The sequence below is a fragment of the Protomyctophum parallelum genome (assembly GCF_964188405.1).
Source record: "Protomyctophum parallelum genome assembly, chromosome: 2".
Taxonomy (NCBI): domain Eukaryota; kingdom Metazoa; phylum Chordata; class Actinopteri; order Myctophiformes; family Myctophidae; genus Protomyctophum; species Protomyctophum parallelum.
The window spans coordinates 17,711,524-17,725,708 of NC_139699.1; the positions used below are offsets into that span (position 1 = coordinate 17,711,524).

At 42.5% G+C, this 14,185-nt stretch overlaps 1 protein-coding gene across 1 annotated transcript in view; it reads left to right on the top strand.

Moving 5' to 3' along the window:
* The window catches only part of sbf2 (SET binding factor 2), a 192,697-nt gene that overhangs the window by 14,542 nt on the left and 163,970 nt on the right, over nt 1-14,185 (top strand). The window contains exon 2 of the mRNA XM_083794214.1: nt 12,337-12,422. Coding sequence (XP_083650340.1) covers nt 12,337-12,422 — 86 coding nt within the window. The remainder of the gene's footprint in view (nt 1-12,336; nt 12,423-14,185) is intronic.

Genomic DNA, 14,185 nt, shown 5'->3' on the forward strand with positions numbered 1-14,185 from the left:
AATTGGATATGTACAGTATGTACAGTATGACACCAACAATGCAATTTGCTAAATCTCTGATAGCCTTTTGCCATGCAAACAATGTCATGGTGTATTCCTTCCTTTTTGCATATCATCCCTCAGTGAAGAGAATGTTCGGTCCAGCAGAGATCTAGCATGGAAGTGATTGTGTTGTGATACAGCATGTCAAACCACTTCACTTCCCATAACTATGAAGCACCATTGAGTATACGTACAAGGTTCCACTAAACCTTATGGTGTATAGAGCGTCGCAGTCCCACCCCCTTTCAGAACGACGAGTGGCCCAGGAAATGAATCCCAATGCATTTTTCCCATAGGCTTTTCTTAAAGTATTTATCTAAAGACGGTTTACGCCGCGGACAAAGCCAACTCGGATCATTGTCAAATCATGACAATGAACACAATATTTTGGGCCGATCAAATCATTAGAAGAAAATAAAGGCAGGATACAACACTATTTGTTTTGTTTTTCTTCTTATAAAATATTTGATCGGCCCAAAACATTGACATTGTCATGATTTGTCACGATCCGAGTTGGCTTTGTCCGCGGCCTAACCGTCTTTAAATAAATACTTTAAGAAAAGCCTATGGGAAAAATGCATTGCGATTCATTTCCTGGGCCACTCGTTGTTCTGAAAGGGGGAGGGACTGCGACGCTCTATAATGAGTTGAATTAACCAACCACCTATGAATTAACCACGTATGTCCTAAAAAACTTCATTGTACAAGATGCAACGTCTTGTGTATGAGCTTGTAGATCAGCTGTTTTAATTATGTTTCATAAATTCAAGTATTGTGGCTGTCCGGACCCTTAATGGTAATGTGTGTCTCTCAGTCTGCAGTGATGTAAATACTGACTAGGGCAGCAGGACCCCAGGTGTGGTCTTTTAGATCATGGGTCCCAGGGACGTTTTATGAGTCCTACTTCAACGACGTTAGAGTACAGTACTGAGTACAGTATTGCATCCCAGGACCCCCGGTGGGTGACATACATGATTGCGTCCGTTGCTCTTTCTCAATGTTGTGATTCTAAGGATGCAGGATGCAGGCTATTTTCATCACTTAGGGCCGATTCATACTCCTATTTTAGAGCCGAATAAAGCTCTGTAGAGGGGGGGGTACCGTCCTAAAGTCGGCTCTTTGGTGCTACTGAAAATTTCTGACGAGCCGAAATCATTTCGGCACTACAGCGGTAAAATAGGAGTATGAATCGGCCCTAAGTCTGTGACGTCAGTCACACAGTCCACACTACTCCACACCATAAAAATGACTTATTCTTTAAAATGTGCGTCTACAATGACATGCCAGGTTCAAAGTATTTCATATGATGGAGCAAAATCATGATTAGCAGTGGAGTTTCACTTCAGGGGAAAAGGCACGCTCTACTCAGGCAGATTCCAAAAGAACATATTCCAAAAGAACATATTTTGACACTGCCTTCAGTCAGTGTCAAAATGTTCACACTGACGAAGGCCCTGCGCGCCGAAACGCGTTTGTCTGTCTGGTATGACTGCTGCTGCGGAGCACTATCTTTATTAATAAATACTCTTACTCGACTGGAAGTGCGGATTTAATTCATTTTCCAGTGGAGGTTCCCATCGTCAGCCAACCTGCTCCTGGAGTTTCACACCTGTGTGGAACACCGTTGGGCCAAATGACGTGCAGTATGGCGTCAGCTGGCACCAGGCAGCCTGCTGGGGGCCTGTCCGACGTGTCCGTATAGGTTCAAATAAACCCAAGGCTGATTTATAGAACAGCTCAGCTATAAGACAAAGCCAGTGAGACTGATGGAGTGTTTCCCAAGAGGAAAAACATCTGCTCTAATCAAGAGAGATTAACAATCCCTCTTTGGTCCTTTCAGAGGCTACGCTAAATCACACAATTGATTCAGCGTAGCCTAATATTTAACCTATTCAGTCATTTTGTTCTACTTTGTCTGCACTGATTTGCTGTTTTTGTTGTGTGCGAGAGCAAATATTTGTTCATAATTTTCCAGAGAAGTCATTTGTCTTTTATCCTAGAATTGCTTAACAATGACGTGTGTGTGTGTATGTTTGTGTCCAGAACATGTTGTAATAACTATGGTTTCAGTCACGGAATGGAATTTTGTACAATTCCATTCCATGGGACGGGGATGGGGATGGGAGGTGGGAGTGAGTTCTAAAGGGAGGAACTGAGAAAACCCTGTCAGCGAGCCCTAAGTCCTCTTTTGTTTTGGGGATGTCCAAGAGGTTGGCATCACCAGACCTGAGGGAGCGGGAGGGGGCCTGGTGATCAGAGAGGTAGCGGGGAGCCTGGTTGTTGACTGTTGAGGCACTTGTAGGTGGTGATCAGTATTTTGAAATGTATTCTGTGTTTTACTGGGAGCTAGTGAAGGTCGTGGAGGACTTGACTTGACCGATGTGGTCTCTGGATCTGGTTCTGGTGAGGAGGCGTGCAGCAGAGTTTTGCGCATGAATGAAATTGGTGGCTTGTCTGGTGAGATCACAGAACCCTCAGTCAGAGGCAGAGAGGGGCACCCAGCTGCAGCAGGAGAAGTCTCCCCTAAGCTTTTTAATCATACGACGTAAACGAGAGAGTTAAAAGTTAAGTTTTGACTTTAACTTGCGCCGTATAAAGACACATGTTTAATCTCACAGTGTTAACAGGTCAAGCTGAAACGGTGATTCATCTGGTCGTGAAGCACTCGAGGCAGACAGTTTACAGTGAGACCGGACGACCGACAACGCCGTGTAAAAACAATGCATGGATTCTTGTCTCTCGCGATAAAGCTCCCTCTGTGACTGACACATTTATCTTGTAGCCTAAATACCTTTAGTTTACCTTTTAATTTGATTTAAATCAGAAACAAATGTATTGCTATTGCTTTGATTATTTCCCCTTTCACCGCACGATGTTGGAGCGATGCGTCTCTGTTCTCCAAATTGTATCTAAACTAAACCATTATACAAAAATTAGGATATTAACCCATTCTGACCTGAGATCAGATTCATACAAGGTTTCCACTGGACACACACTCGTCTGATTAACCCATTCTGACCTGAGATCAGATTCTAAAAGTTAATTATGAATCATTCAATTGATCTCACGAGAGCGCATTTCTCAGCACCAACCGCAGCCAATTCAGGACCGGCGCATATAGAGAAAGAAAATAAAGTTTTTACTGTATATTAGGCTGCAATATTCTATATTAAAATGATATAAATTCGACATTCGAGCCGTTCATTCCGAATCCACATGGTGTTTTAAAAGGAATATTCGAACGTCATTCTGGCAGCACTACTAAGAAACTACCGTACTGTATCATATCGTGCTGTACTGTGCTGTATTTTACTGTACCGTATCATACCGTACCGTACCAGTCGGTACTGTATTGTACCAGACAGTGTACTGTACCGTAGTGTACTGTACCAAACTGTTAAACATGGCCAGAAATGGTAAATGGCAAAAATTGCAGCTCTCATCTACAATGTGAGAGAGCTAAATCCCATTTGGGGCGGGCACCCATTTTGGTGTTGGCATCATGTCGTGCTTTAGCTATTGAAAAATAGCAGATCTACAAGCTCATATCGCGCCACCGAGTGGCGCGATACGAGCTTGTAGGTCTGCTATTTTTTTTTTTAATCGAAGACACTTTTAGAATCTGATCTCAGGTCAGAATGGGTTAATAATGAAACTGTCAGGATGTAATAGACATTTTTAGAATCTGATCTCAGGTCAGAATGGGTTAAATCCAGTGGCATGATGCAAACACTGCTAGTCTTTTTGTCTTCTTATTTATTTGTATTGTTTTGGTTAATTAGTCATAAACGCTCAGATAGTGATTTGTTTTCCATGGTTAACCATTTAAATGTCCCATCCCTAGCATGCAGGCATGCGGGGCGGGGGGGGGGCGGGGTAATGAAATCTGTTTTCTTTTTGTTTCGTTGTTTAGGAGCACCAGGACTTATTGCTTAATGGTTTTGTTTATGGTTTGGCTTCATAGGTTTGACATCTGCTCAGTGCTCAGTTTTACAAGTTTTTTTTTCTTTTTTTTTCAAAACACTGTTAACTTGTATCTTTTTAACTTGCTCTACCTAACACATGGAGTCCATAAAGAATACCCAGTTTTATCGTATGTGAAAAGTTCTGTGGTTCAGTGTTCCATGGTTTTATGCTTTTGATGAGAAAACATCAATTTTCTGTGACTGACTTGAATTGGCGGTTGTTATTTCTTTCGTTTTATATCCTTATTGGAAATGGATGTCGAAATTAGCATGATCCCTGTTCAGGCCTGGGTTGCATTATCGTGGCCAATGGTGCGGGTTTATTGTCATCATGGGGGTAATATCTGACAGCGTGGCCTACTTTAATATAGCATGCAGCCTCACAGAATGCAAAGAATGCTGTCATTTATTGTCATGCTCTGAAAGTTGGAATACTCAAAGCATGACGTGTTTGTTAGCCAGAGGAACTGTGAAGATGTGTAGATATGGTTTGTTAGCATGTGATGATATACAGTTCACCTGTGTCTGGTAATCACACCCATACAGTGGGTCTTCATTCACGAACATCACCACTATTATACACTATCCAGCAGGTACAATCTGTACAAAGCGATACACGCCATAGTCCCCACGGAACAAATAAATGACTCCCATCATCCCCACACACACACACAGGCCTGATGAGGCCCAACAGCCTCATCCAGATTCATTGCCCTCCTTCTTTGACAGAGGTCATTCATTGCCCTCCTTCTTTGACAGAGGTCAAGCATTCATGGAGTTGCTGACAGCAGGCTTGAGTCACTCTGAGCAGGAGGGGCCGATGGGTTGTAGGCTAGCGGCCTTGTGTGTGTGTGTGTGTGTGTGTGTGTGTGTGTGTGTGTGTGTGTGTGTGTGTGTGTGTGTGTGTGTGTGTGTGTGTGTGTGTGTGTGTGTGCGTGTGCGTGTGCGTGTGTGTGCGTGTGCGTGTGCTACTGTGTAGCGGTCTGTAGCAGTTAATTCATCTGTTTGTCTAAGTAATTCTGTCTCCCCTCTGCATGATACCTGACCTACAGAATGACCCAGACACCAGGGCATGTTTAAGTACACCATTAGCCTTTCTAAGTAGATTATCTTTCTTCCTTTCCTTTTCTTACCAGATACAAGGGACTTTTCACTGCTGTCTAGACCTACCTGGCCATTCAATTATACTGTGTAATCAATAATTAATCAATAACTTTCACCCCTTCATTGGACAGTATGGACACCAGTAGGTTTAAAACATCAGCCAGTGAGTACCATTGTCGCAATATTGCTTGCTCTAGTCTCGGTGGATCTTTGTTGGTTGTAAAGTGTCTTGAGACAACTTGTTGTGATTTGACACTATAATAAAATTGAATTGAATTGATTTGAAAAACATTATATTGCGCATATTCCCGTGAATCCATGGCCATGTGAAGCATAATAATATACGGATTTAGGTTGTAACCTTATGCCTATTTAGTAAAGCTAAGATACAGTATCTCTCAGCAGGTCAGACTTGTCATGACATAAATAACCAAAATTATATTTGATTTCATAGCTAACATTACATTAGATTTATGGTACGTAGATGATAGATGGCTTGACCTGAAGCAGTTAATATTCAGTCATTTAACGACATAGTTCAAATGTTTTCCCCTTTAACTTGAGAGAGCAAATACCACTTGGCATAGATAGGCATCTCTGGTATTTTATTGTTTTTAATATGTAGAAGCCCGGTCGTTATATTAAAAGCTTTATAACTAAGTCCTTGCTGGAGTGTGCTTGATGTTTGCCTGATGGCGATGGGACCCGTCTTCACCACTTGGCATAGCACTGACTTGCTGGAATTTAATAGCAAAATTATTTAAAAAAAAGTCTTTATTTTTTTCTCAGTGTGTTACAGCTGTCTTGCAAAACATTATATAATGCTCTTTCTTTATTAACTTTATGCAACAAAATCTGGATAAAAGGATGTTTAGAATGAAAGGATGAATAATGACAAGAATATCTATTTATGAAAAGTCATGAAATACATTAATTTTGATATTAATTAATTCCAGATGAAATGGGTTACTTAGTTTGGGGCTGATTTGTTCTGGTCTCATTCTTGTAACAGCACCATTTCCCTGCTTTGCCCTGATGAAAATGAAACAGAAACGTTGTCCTAACTGAACGCATGACTGAGAGCTTAAAATAACAAAAAGCTGAATCATGGGCTCACGCAACAACACAGTGTGACAAACTGCATATTGTGAAAAACCCTTCTTAAGATACTGTTCTTGGCATGCTGAAGAAAGGAATTGGTTCTCTCTGTTAATTATATTCTATTTCCGTTCATTCGTTTTCCAGATCAGTTGATTAAGAATGTCTTAGCGTAGTACATTTTTGGGGTTTGTTGTAACTCATTACAAGATGTTGACATGAATTATTACATCTAATTTAGGTTTTTGAAGTTTTGAAAGACCTCAGCCATATGTGGCTGAGTCTCTGTTTTTACCCCCATCATCATTTTGGGGGTTTATTTAATTGTTGCATTGTTGTGGCTTACAGCGGTCAGTCTTGCAGTAACCAGCTGTTTCTATGCATTGTCTAATAATAATCTTTATTGTCCCAAAGGATATTCATCTTCACAGTCTGTACAACACCCGCAACAAAACAACACATAAAACAGAAAAACATATATCGCCCAGACAATACAAAACATGAGGTCCCCACTGTATACAGAACCATCCTATATCGGCGGGGCAGTTTGTTTAAACATGGCTGAGGGGACAAAAGTCCTACTGAAGCGGAGGTTAGGTTCTGTATTCTTTGTCCTGATGGCATGAGGTTGAGAAAGCGATACAGGGGACGATCAGTGTCAAATGATATCGAATGTGCTAACCTTATTGTTCATGTCAGAAAGTGTGGGAACTGGGAAGCAATACGGGTAATTGTTTCTGTTAGGCATGGACAGTATGAAACATGCGGAACAGTACGACAGAACAGGTTGAATAATGCTTTAGTACAATAATTACAGAAGATGAGGGGCAACAGATAATATGATGAAGATGATCATAGTTCACGGATTACATGGAGTCTTTGCTGAAAGCGTGAGTGGAATATGTTGATCAATCCTAAGTTTATTGTCCAGAGTGAGTCCAATATATGTGAAACTGTCAACCCAGTTCATTCAGGAGTGGTGGGCAATGGTTCCGCAGGGTCATGGTGCTGCGGTTCCGCTTGCTGCTTGCATGGCCCTCCCAAAGGCCTCACCGAGGGTTGTTGGGCTTCCTCCTCACGGAGGACACAGGCTGTGCCGCTAACCCATACTGCTCACCCGTCTCTCCGGTTGTCACCAGACTATACCTGGTTGTCACATAGTCTATTCCTATGAGTCACTATAAAGCGTACCTCCTAGCCCTGGCAGAGTAGTTCTAGAGTAGTTCCAACGGATTGTGTGCCTCTGTCCCTAGTGGGACTGATCGAGGGTAGCTACTGGGACGTAAGTCGGGACTTGATCACTCCCGGCTGGGTCGCCTGAGTGAGGGGTATGATGTTGAGAGACCCGAAACCCCGTTGACCTCAGGATACATCACTGAGGATACGTCCCAGGTGCATCCATGCGATGTTTTTTTGTTATACTGTTTTATCATTAATGAGGTTAAGTCCAGTCAGTGTGGCTTGTTTCAAATTACCAGTTATTTTGTTTTGTTAAAATTCAACTCCAGATAGTTGTCAGTGGCAGGCTGCCAGGCACCATTGTGTAAAATAAGAAATGGTGTTCTGATATTCCATAATAGAGTTATTGTCATGCAGTAGACAGTAGTACTGTATCACTTTGACTGAGAGTGGATGTTTTACCTGTTAGTCCCGCTTCAACTTGGACTCGCTTCTCCCATTTTTAGCTTCATAGATCATGATCAACAATAAATGAATGGCCTCCTGTAATCTGCTTTGTGTTAGTGGGTCCTGGTTCAATATAATAATAATACATAATAATAATAATAATAATAAATGAATGGCCTCCTGTAATCTTCTTTGTGTTACTGGTGCTGGTTCAATATAATAATAATTAATAATAATAATAATTAATGAATGGTCTCCTGTAATCTGCTTTGTGTTAGTGGGTCCTGGTTCAATATCTCACACTTGATCCTTGACCACATTCTCTGTGAAACATCTTGATTTAATCCAAACCTGTCATTTATTTATTGGACATGACTGATGATTCCATCTGCTGATGCATTTCAGGAATTTCAAAGAATTTATCCTCAGAGTATTTCTTGTGTTGATAACTTGATATCACTTGCAGTTGCATTATTCCAATGTCACTGTCGTCATTTAACGGCACTAGGCCAGTGGCATATAATACAGGCATGCACATTTTTGTATTGGTCATGCCTAATACTAATGCGCAAAACAATATATGAATCAACAATTTACAATTTACAATTTAGGCATTTATCAGACGCTCTTAATCCAGAGCGTCTTACATTAAGCAAGAACAAAAGCATGGGAATACATCACATAAAAAGCATTTATCATGAAACATGCGTAAGCTAAGAAAGTAACAGTGGAATATCTATATAATGAAACTATATATATATAAACTATACATATAAACTATACATATATACTATACTATGCTATACATATGTACTATGACGTGCTATGACTACATACAATGCAATTATAGTGCTGTCTACTTAACATGCTTTAAGTCTGTATCAAATGTCTACAGAAATGCTATCTAAGGTGCTATGGGCCATGATGGAGTCTGAAAAGGTGAGTTTTCAGACTACGGCGGAAGATTGGGAGTGATGCTGCAGTTCTGACTGCAATGGGAAGTGCATTCCACAGTTTTGGAGCCAGAAGGGAATCAACGACCCGCCCGCCAAGCGGGCCACAAAAATAAAAGTAACGACCAGCTTTTCAATGCGGCGGCGGTACCGCACACCCAAAATAGCAGCTCTACAAGCTCACAACGCACCGCCTGCGATGCGTTGTGAGCTTGTACATCTGCTATAATTCTGTGTGCGCGCTCAATTAAGAAAGATTTAATGCAGATGCGCTTATTGCACTTATGATGGCCAGGTTCAGACTCAGAGGGGAAAGGAACTGGTCGGAATAACGTGTTCCTTCCACGCGCGGCTGGGACTCCTCATGCATAGAAGGAAGCATGAGGTCAGTCCGCTGCCCCCCCCCCAGGTTGGCAGAGGAAGTGTAGCGCCCAGGATTACATTAGATAATATTGACACTGGGTGAAAAAATGGGTTGCAAAATCGTGGGATAACTTATTTATTATTAAAATAAAATTAACTATAACTTTTATCCCATGATAAACAAGGGAACAAAAAAGGGGATCAAAATTTAGGAAGCTTCTTCATCCTATCCTATCCTATTATAATTAAAGGGGCATTCCACTCATTTTCAACATTTTACTATGTCATTAATATACCTTTTGAGCTGTTGTGTGGAAATAATAAAAAGTCCCCCTATTATGTGTTTCCTAGAACTGCAATTATGAAAACAATCATTAGCATGGTTGAATCACATCTTGATGACATCATCAAGATGTGATTCATATATAAGGTATATTAATGACATAGTAAAATGTTGAAAATGAGTGGAATGCCCCTTTTAAGGAGAGAGAGTCAGTCACACCTTGAGGAAGATTTCTTTCCCAAATTCAAGCATTTTATTTTTACTCTACGACCGCAGTTTTCTCTGTTACTGCACATGCATGTGCGTGTCCACGTGCACATGCATGCATGTGTCCCCACAAGCTCTGTTGTCACGGCTACGGTCCCCCAGGCTATGGAATGTACTCTGTTAGCTCTTGGTGCCTGCCGAGCGTTAGCGACCGCGAGGTCTGTTGTCCAGCCAGGTTACGCTCGCCGGGCTATGGGATGTTGTCCAGCCAGGTTACGCTCTCCGGGCTATGGGATGTTGTCTAGCCAGGTTACGCTCGCCGGGCTATGGGATGTTGTCCAGCCAGGTTACGCTCGCCGGGCTATGGGATGTTGTCCAGCCAGGTTACGCTCCCGGGCTATGGGATGTTGTCCAGCCAGGTTACGCTCGCCGGGCTATGGGATGTTGTCCAGCCAGGTTACGCTCGCCAGGCTATGGGATGTATGATGGATATAGTGGATATTGCAGCACTTTCTGGGGTCGATCTGCCTCACAAAAACAAAAGAATAAAAATAAATAAACGTTCACTTGAATGGCACTAATAGTTGTTACTACTGCTTTGTTTAGGAATGTTCAGCAACACAAATGCAAAGCATGTACACAGCACATAACCCACCCAAACTCTCCAGTCTGCTCATATTCTGGGAGTGTAAGTAAGTAAGTAGCCTTGCCGAGCCATGAGGCCCATAGGGGCAGGATCCTATCTCCTGTTTCTGTAGCCATGAGGCCCATAGGGCAGGAGCCTATCTCCTGTTTCTGTAGCCATGAGCCCCATAGGGCAGGAGCCTGTCGCCTGTTTCTGTAGCCATGAGCCCCATAGGGCAGGAGCCTGTCGCCTGTTTCTGTTGCCATGAGGCCCATAGGGGCAGGAGCCCATCTCCTGTTTCTGTAGCGTGAGGCAGCTTGATGTACAAGTACACCCCCTGGACATGACGCTAGTATGTCGCAGGGACTTACCTCCAATCCAACCCTTGATGCTGAGTGTCAAGCAGGGAGGCACTGGGTCCCATTTTTATAGTCTTTGGTATGTGATCCGGCCGGGGATCGAACCCCAACCTCCCAGTCTCAGGGCGGACACTCTAACCCAGGGGTGGGCAACTGGCGGCCCGGGGGCCACATCCGCATGTGGCCCCCGGGCCGCCAGTTGCCCACCCCTGGGTTACCTTCACTTAATGTGGCCCTCAGGTTAATATCAGAATACTGATATAATATTGGTTCCAGCTGTTTACAATTCCACAACATGCAAACATGACCTGCTTTAATTACTTTAGTCTAAATTAGTAGCTCAATGCTCAACACACGTATAATTAAAGGCATTTGAAATGACATAAAAATGTAAATTTTCAGGATTCCAATTTGAATATAGCAAAAATAGCCGATCTACAAGCTCAAAACGCGTCGCAGATCGGCTATTTTTGCTACGACAGTAATATATGGCCCTAGGGAGTGAGTGTGGAAATATAGTGGCCCTCTCCATGGTCAAAGTTGCCCACCCCTGCTCTAACCACAAGGCCACTGAGCTGGTTCCGGGAGGGTATGGACTACAATACTACGACTATAGACTCTCTCAGATTTGGCCAGTCCTCTGTTATTGTTCACCATTCCAAAACTTGACTGGCTTGTTCGTTCCATTGATCACTCATTAACTTTTTTAACAGCTCACTGAGCCTCACTCACTCCATTTAAACGCTTATCCTTTTTAAGTTATGAAACTGCAGTGCACTGTTCATCTCTGCCAGCTTACAGGTGTGGCAAAGTACAGAATGAAGGGACATTATTTATTAGGCACTGTAAGTGATTAAATCACACATGAGACTGATTATTATGTTCTCTCCCCATGTCCCCAATTTAACTTGCATCAGGACTGCTCAAGAAGATAAATGGTTTGCAGTGATTACAAGTTACAACCACTCATGAATAATTTGACCACATTGTTTTATTTTGAGACTACATTTATAACATGAACCTTCAACCAAGGCAATGTTGGGTAAACTATCAAACTTGACTTACTTAGACTTATTCCTGTAGGCTCCTAGGTGGAGCATAGGACATAATCAATCACACCCCGCCATCGGACTCTATTTTGAGCAGTTTTCTTCAGCTGGGCCCACGACAGTCCGTTCGTCTTTGCCTCACACAATGTTGTGTAAACTATCAAAATGTGTGTCTTTTTTCAGTGTACAGTATCGGGTTAATGCATGTCTATTCCACTATTTTACCGGCTGTGATGGTGTCAGACTCATCAGTCATCACTGGCATGTCTCAGGCAGCAGTGGCCGAACGGTTTGTGGAGCGGTCTTGATATCGGAAGGTCGCTATAGTTCGTATCCCCGGACCGACACGTTAAAATGACCACTGCTGAAGTGCCCTTGGACAAGGCATTGAACCCCTACCATGAAATGTTCTATGAGCAGGGCCTGTCTGTAAACAAGTTATTGAGCTTAGTCCAGTTACCCTGGGTAAACATAGTAACTTTGCTTTGCTTTGAAAGCAAATCGCAGAGCCAGAAATGTATTGTTCATTGATTACAGTCTTGGGTCAGTTTGTTTGTAGCCCGAGTGGTGCCTAGTGTCTAGTGCTTTCCATGGTATGATACTGGCCAAGCAAAGCCCCCTGTATGTATTCTGACTGATCTTTGTCTTGTATTCACTCCCAGGTTCAGGAGAGGGTTGTGGAAAGATCATCCATCGTTTCCCACAGAAGGACTGGGATGGCACTGCCTTTCCTCAAGGGGTTGAGATGGTGAGTGTTATTTAACATCCATTCATTCATCACTGTAAATGTATCTACTGTAGTTAACGGCTATCCATTCATCACTGTATATGTATCTAGTGAGTGTTATTTAACATCCATTCATTCATCACTGTAAATGTATCTAGTGAGTGTTATTTAACATCCATTCATAACAGCCATCCATTCATCACTGTAAATGTATCTAGTGATACTCACCACCTCAAGGGGTTGAGATGGTGAGTGTTATTTAACATCCATTCATAACACTTGTAGTGCCTAAAGTCCTATACTTAGTGTGCCAGTAGAAACTGATCTCCAAAACATGTCCGTTGAGTTTTTAACTTTGCTTTATTTTCCGCAGTCATTTTCCTATAATATACAACATACAAATAAAATAAGAAGAAAGAAACAATAACAAACACAGGGGGCCAGCCCTCCTGAACACACGTAAGAGCTTCCACCTGGTCGTCGGCAACCAGTAGTGCCATTAAGTATAGGACTTTAGGTTCATGTTCAGGTTTATTTGTCATTTGTATAGATACAGAGTATACATACAATGAAAATTATTTTAACTTTAAGCACTACATTAAGTAGAAAACTGTTAACCTCTGCCGCCTGCCGCTGGCAACACCTGTACCTGATCAGGAGCCTGGTTAAATACCTGGGCTGGCCCAGACACTGGATCAGGAGCCTGGTTAAATACCTGGGCTGGCCCAGACACTGGATCAGGAGCCGATCAGGAGCCTGGTTAAGTACCTGGGCTGGCCCCAGACACTGGACCAGGAGCCTGGTTAAATACCTGGGCTGGCCCCGACACTGGATCAGTAGCCTGGTTAAATACCTGGGCTGGCCCAGACACTGGATCAGGAGCCTGGTTAAATACCTGGGCTGGGCCCGACACTGGATCAGGAGCCTGGTTAAATACCTGGGCTGGCCCAGACACTGGATCAGGAGCCTGGTTAAATACCTGGGCTCGCCCCAGACACTGGATCAGGAGCCTGGTTAAATACCTGGGCTGGCCCAGACACTGACCAAGCTGCAGTGACACTGTCAATCAGCAGAACATGAGGTCATAATGGCTCTTACAACAGCCATCCATTCATCACTGTACATGTATCTAGTGAGTGTTATTTAACATCCATTAATAACCATAACCATATCCATTCATCACTGTACATGTATGTAGTGAGGCCGCGTGATGAATGGCCCTTAGCCATTCATCACTGTACATGTATCTACTGTAGTTAACAGCCATCCATTCATCACTGTACATGTATGTAGTGAGGCGGCGTGATGAATGGCCCTTAGCCATTCATCACTGTAAATGTAGCTCAAAGACTCACGCCGACAGTTTGACAAATTGCTGACTTTTTCACTTAGTTTGTCTCTTTTTGATTGATGGAATTACCTTAGAATTTCTGGAACATCATGTCATTTTGAACAGTCTATTATTCCTGACGGGGACATTTGTTGGCCATGGTCATGGAATGTCAGAATATTGTGCGTCTCTCACTTTGAATTCACTATTGTAGCTATTCGGCAAGATTATCAATATCTTTTGGTTTGATTTGTTGATTGAATTGCATTATTATGGTTAAGTTAAGTATAGCTTACATTATATATTATATGACATTTCAGCTGGAATCATACTGTCACACACACCAAGACATTAACTCAATGTCAGCACATAAAAAGTCCCCTTCGGTTGCAAAATGGCAACAACAGACTCTGTGTTGTGAGGCAATGCCAGAAATGCAAAGTACAGTACAGTT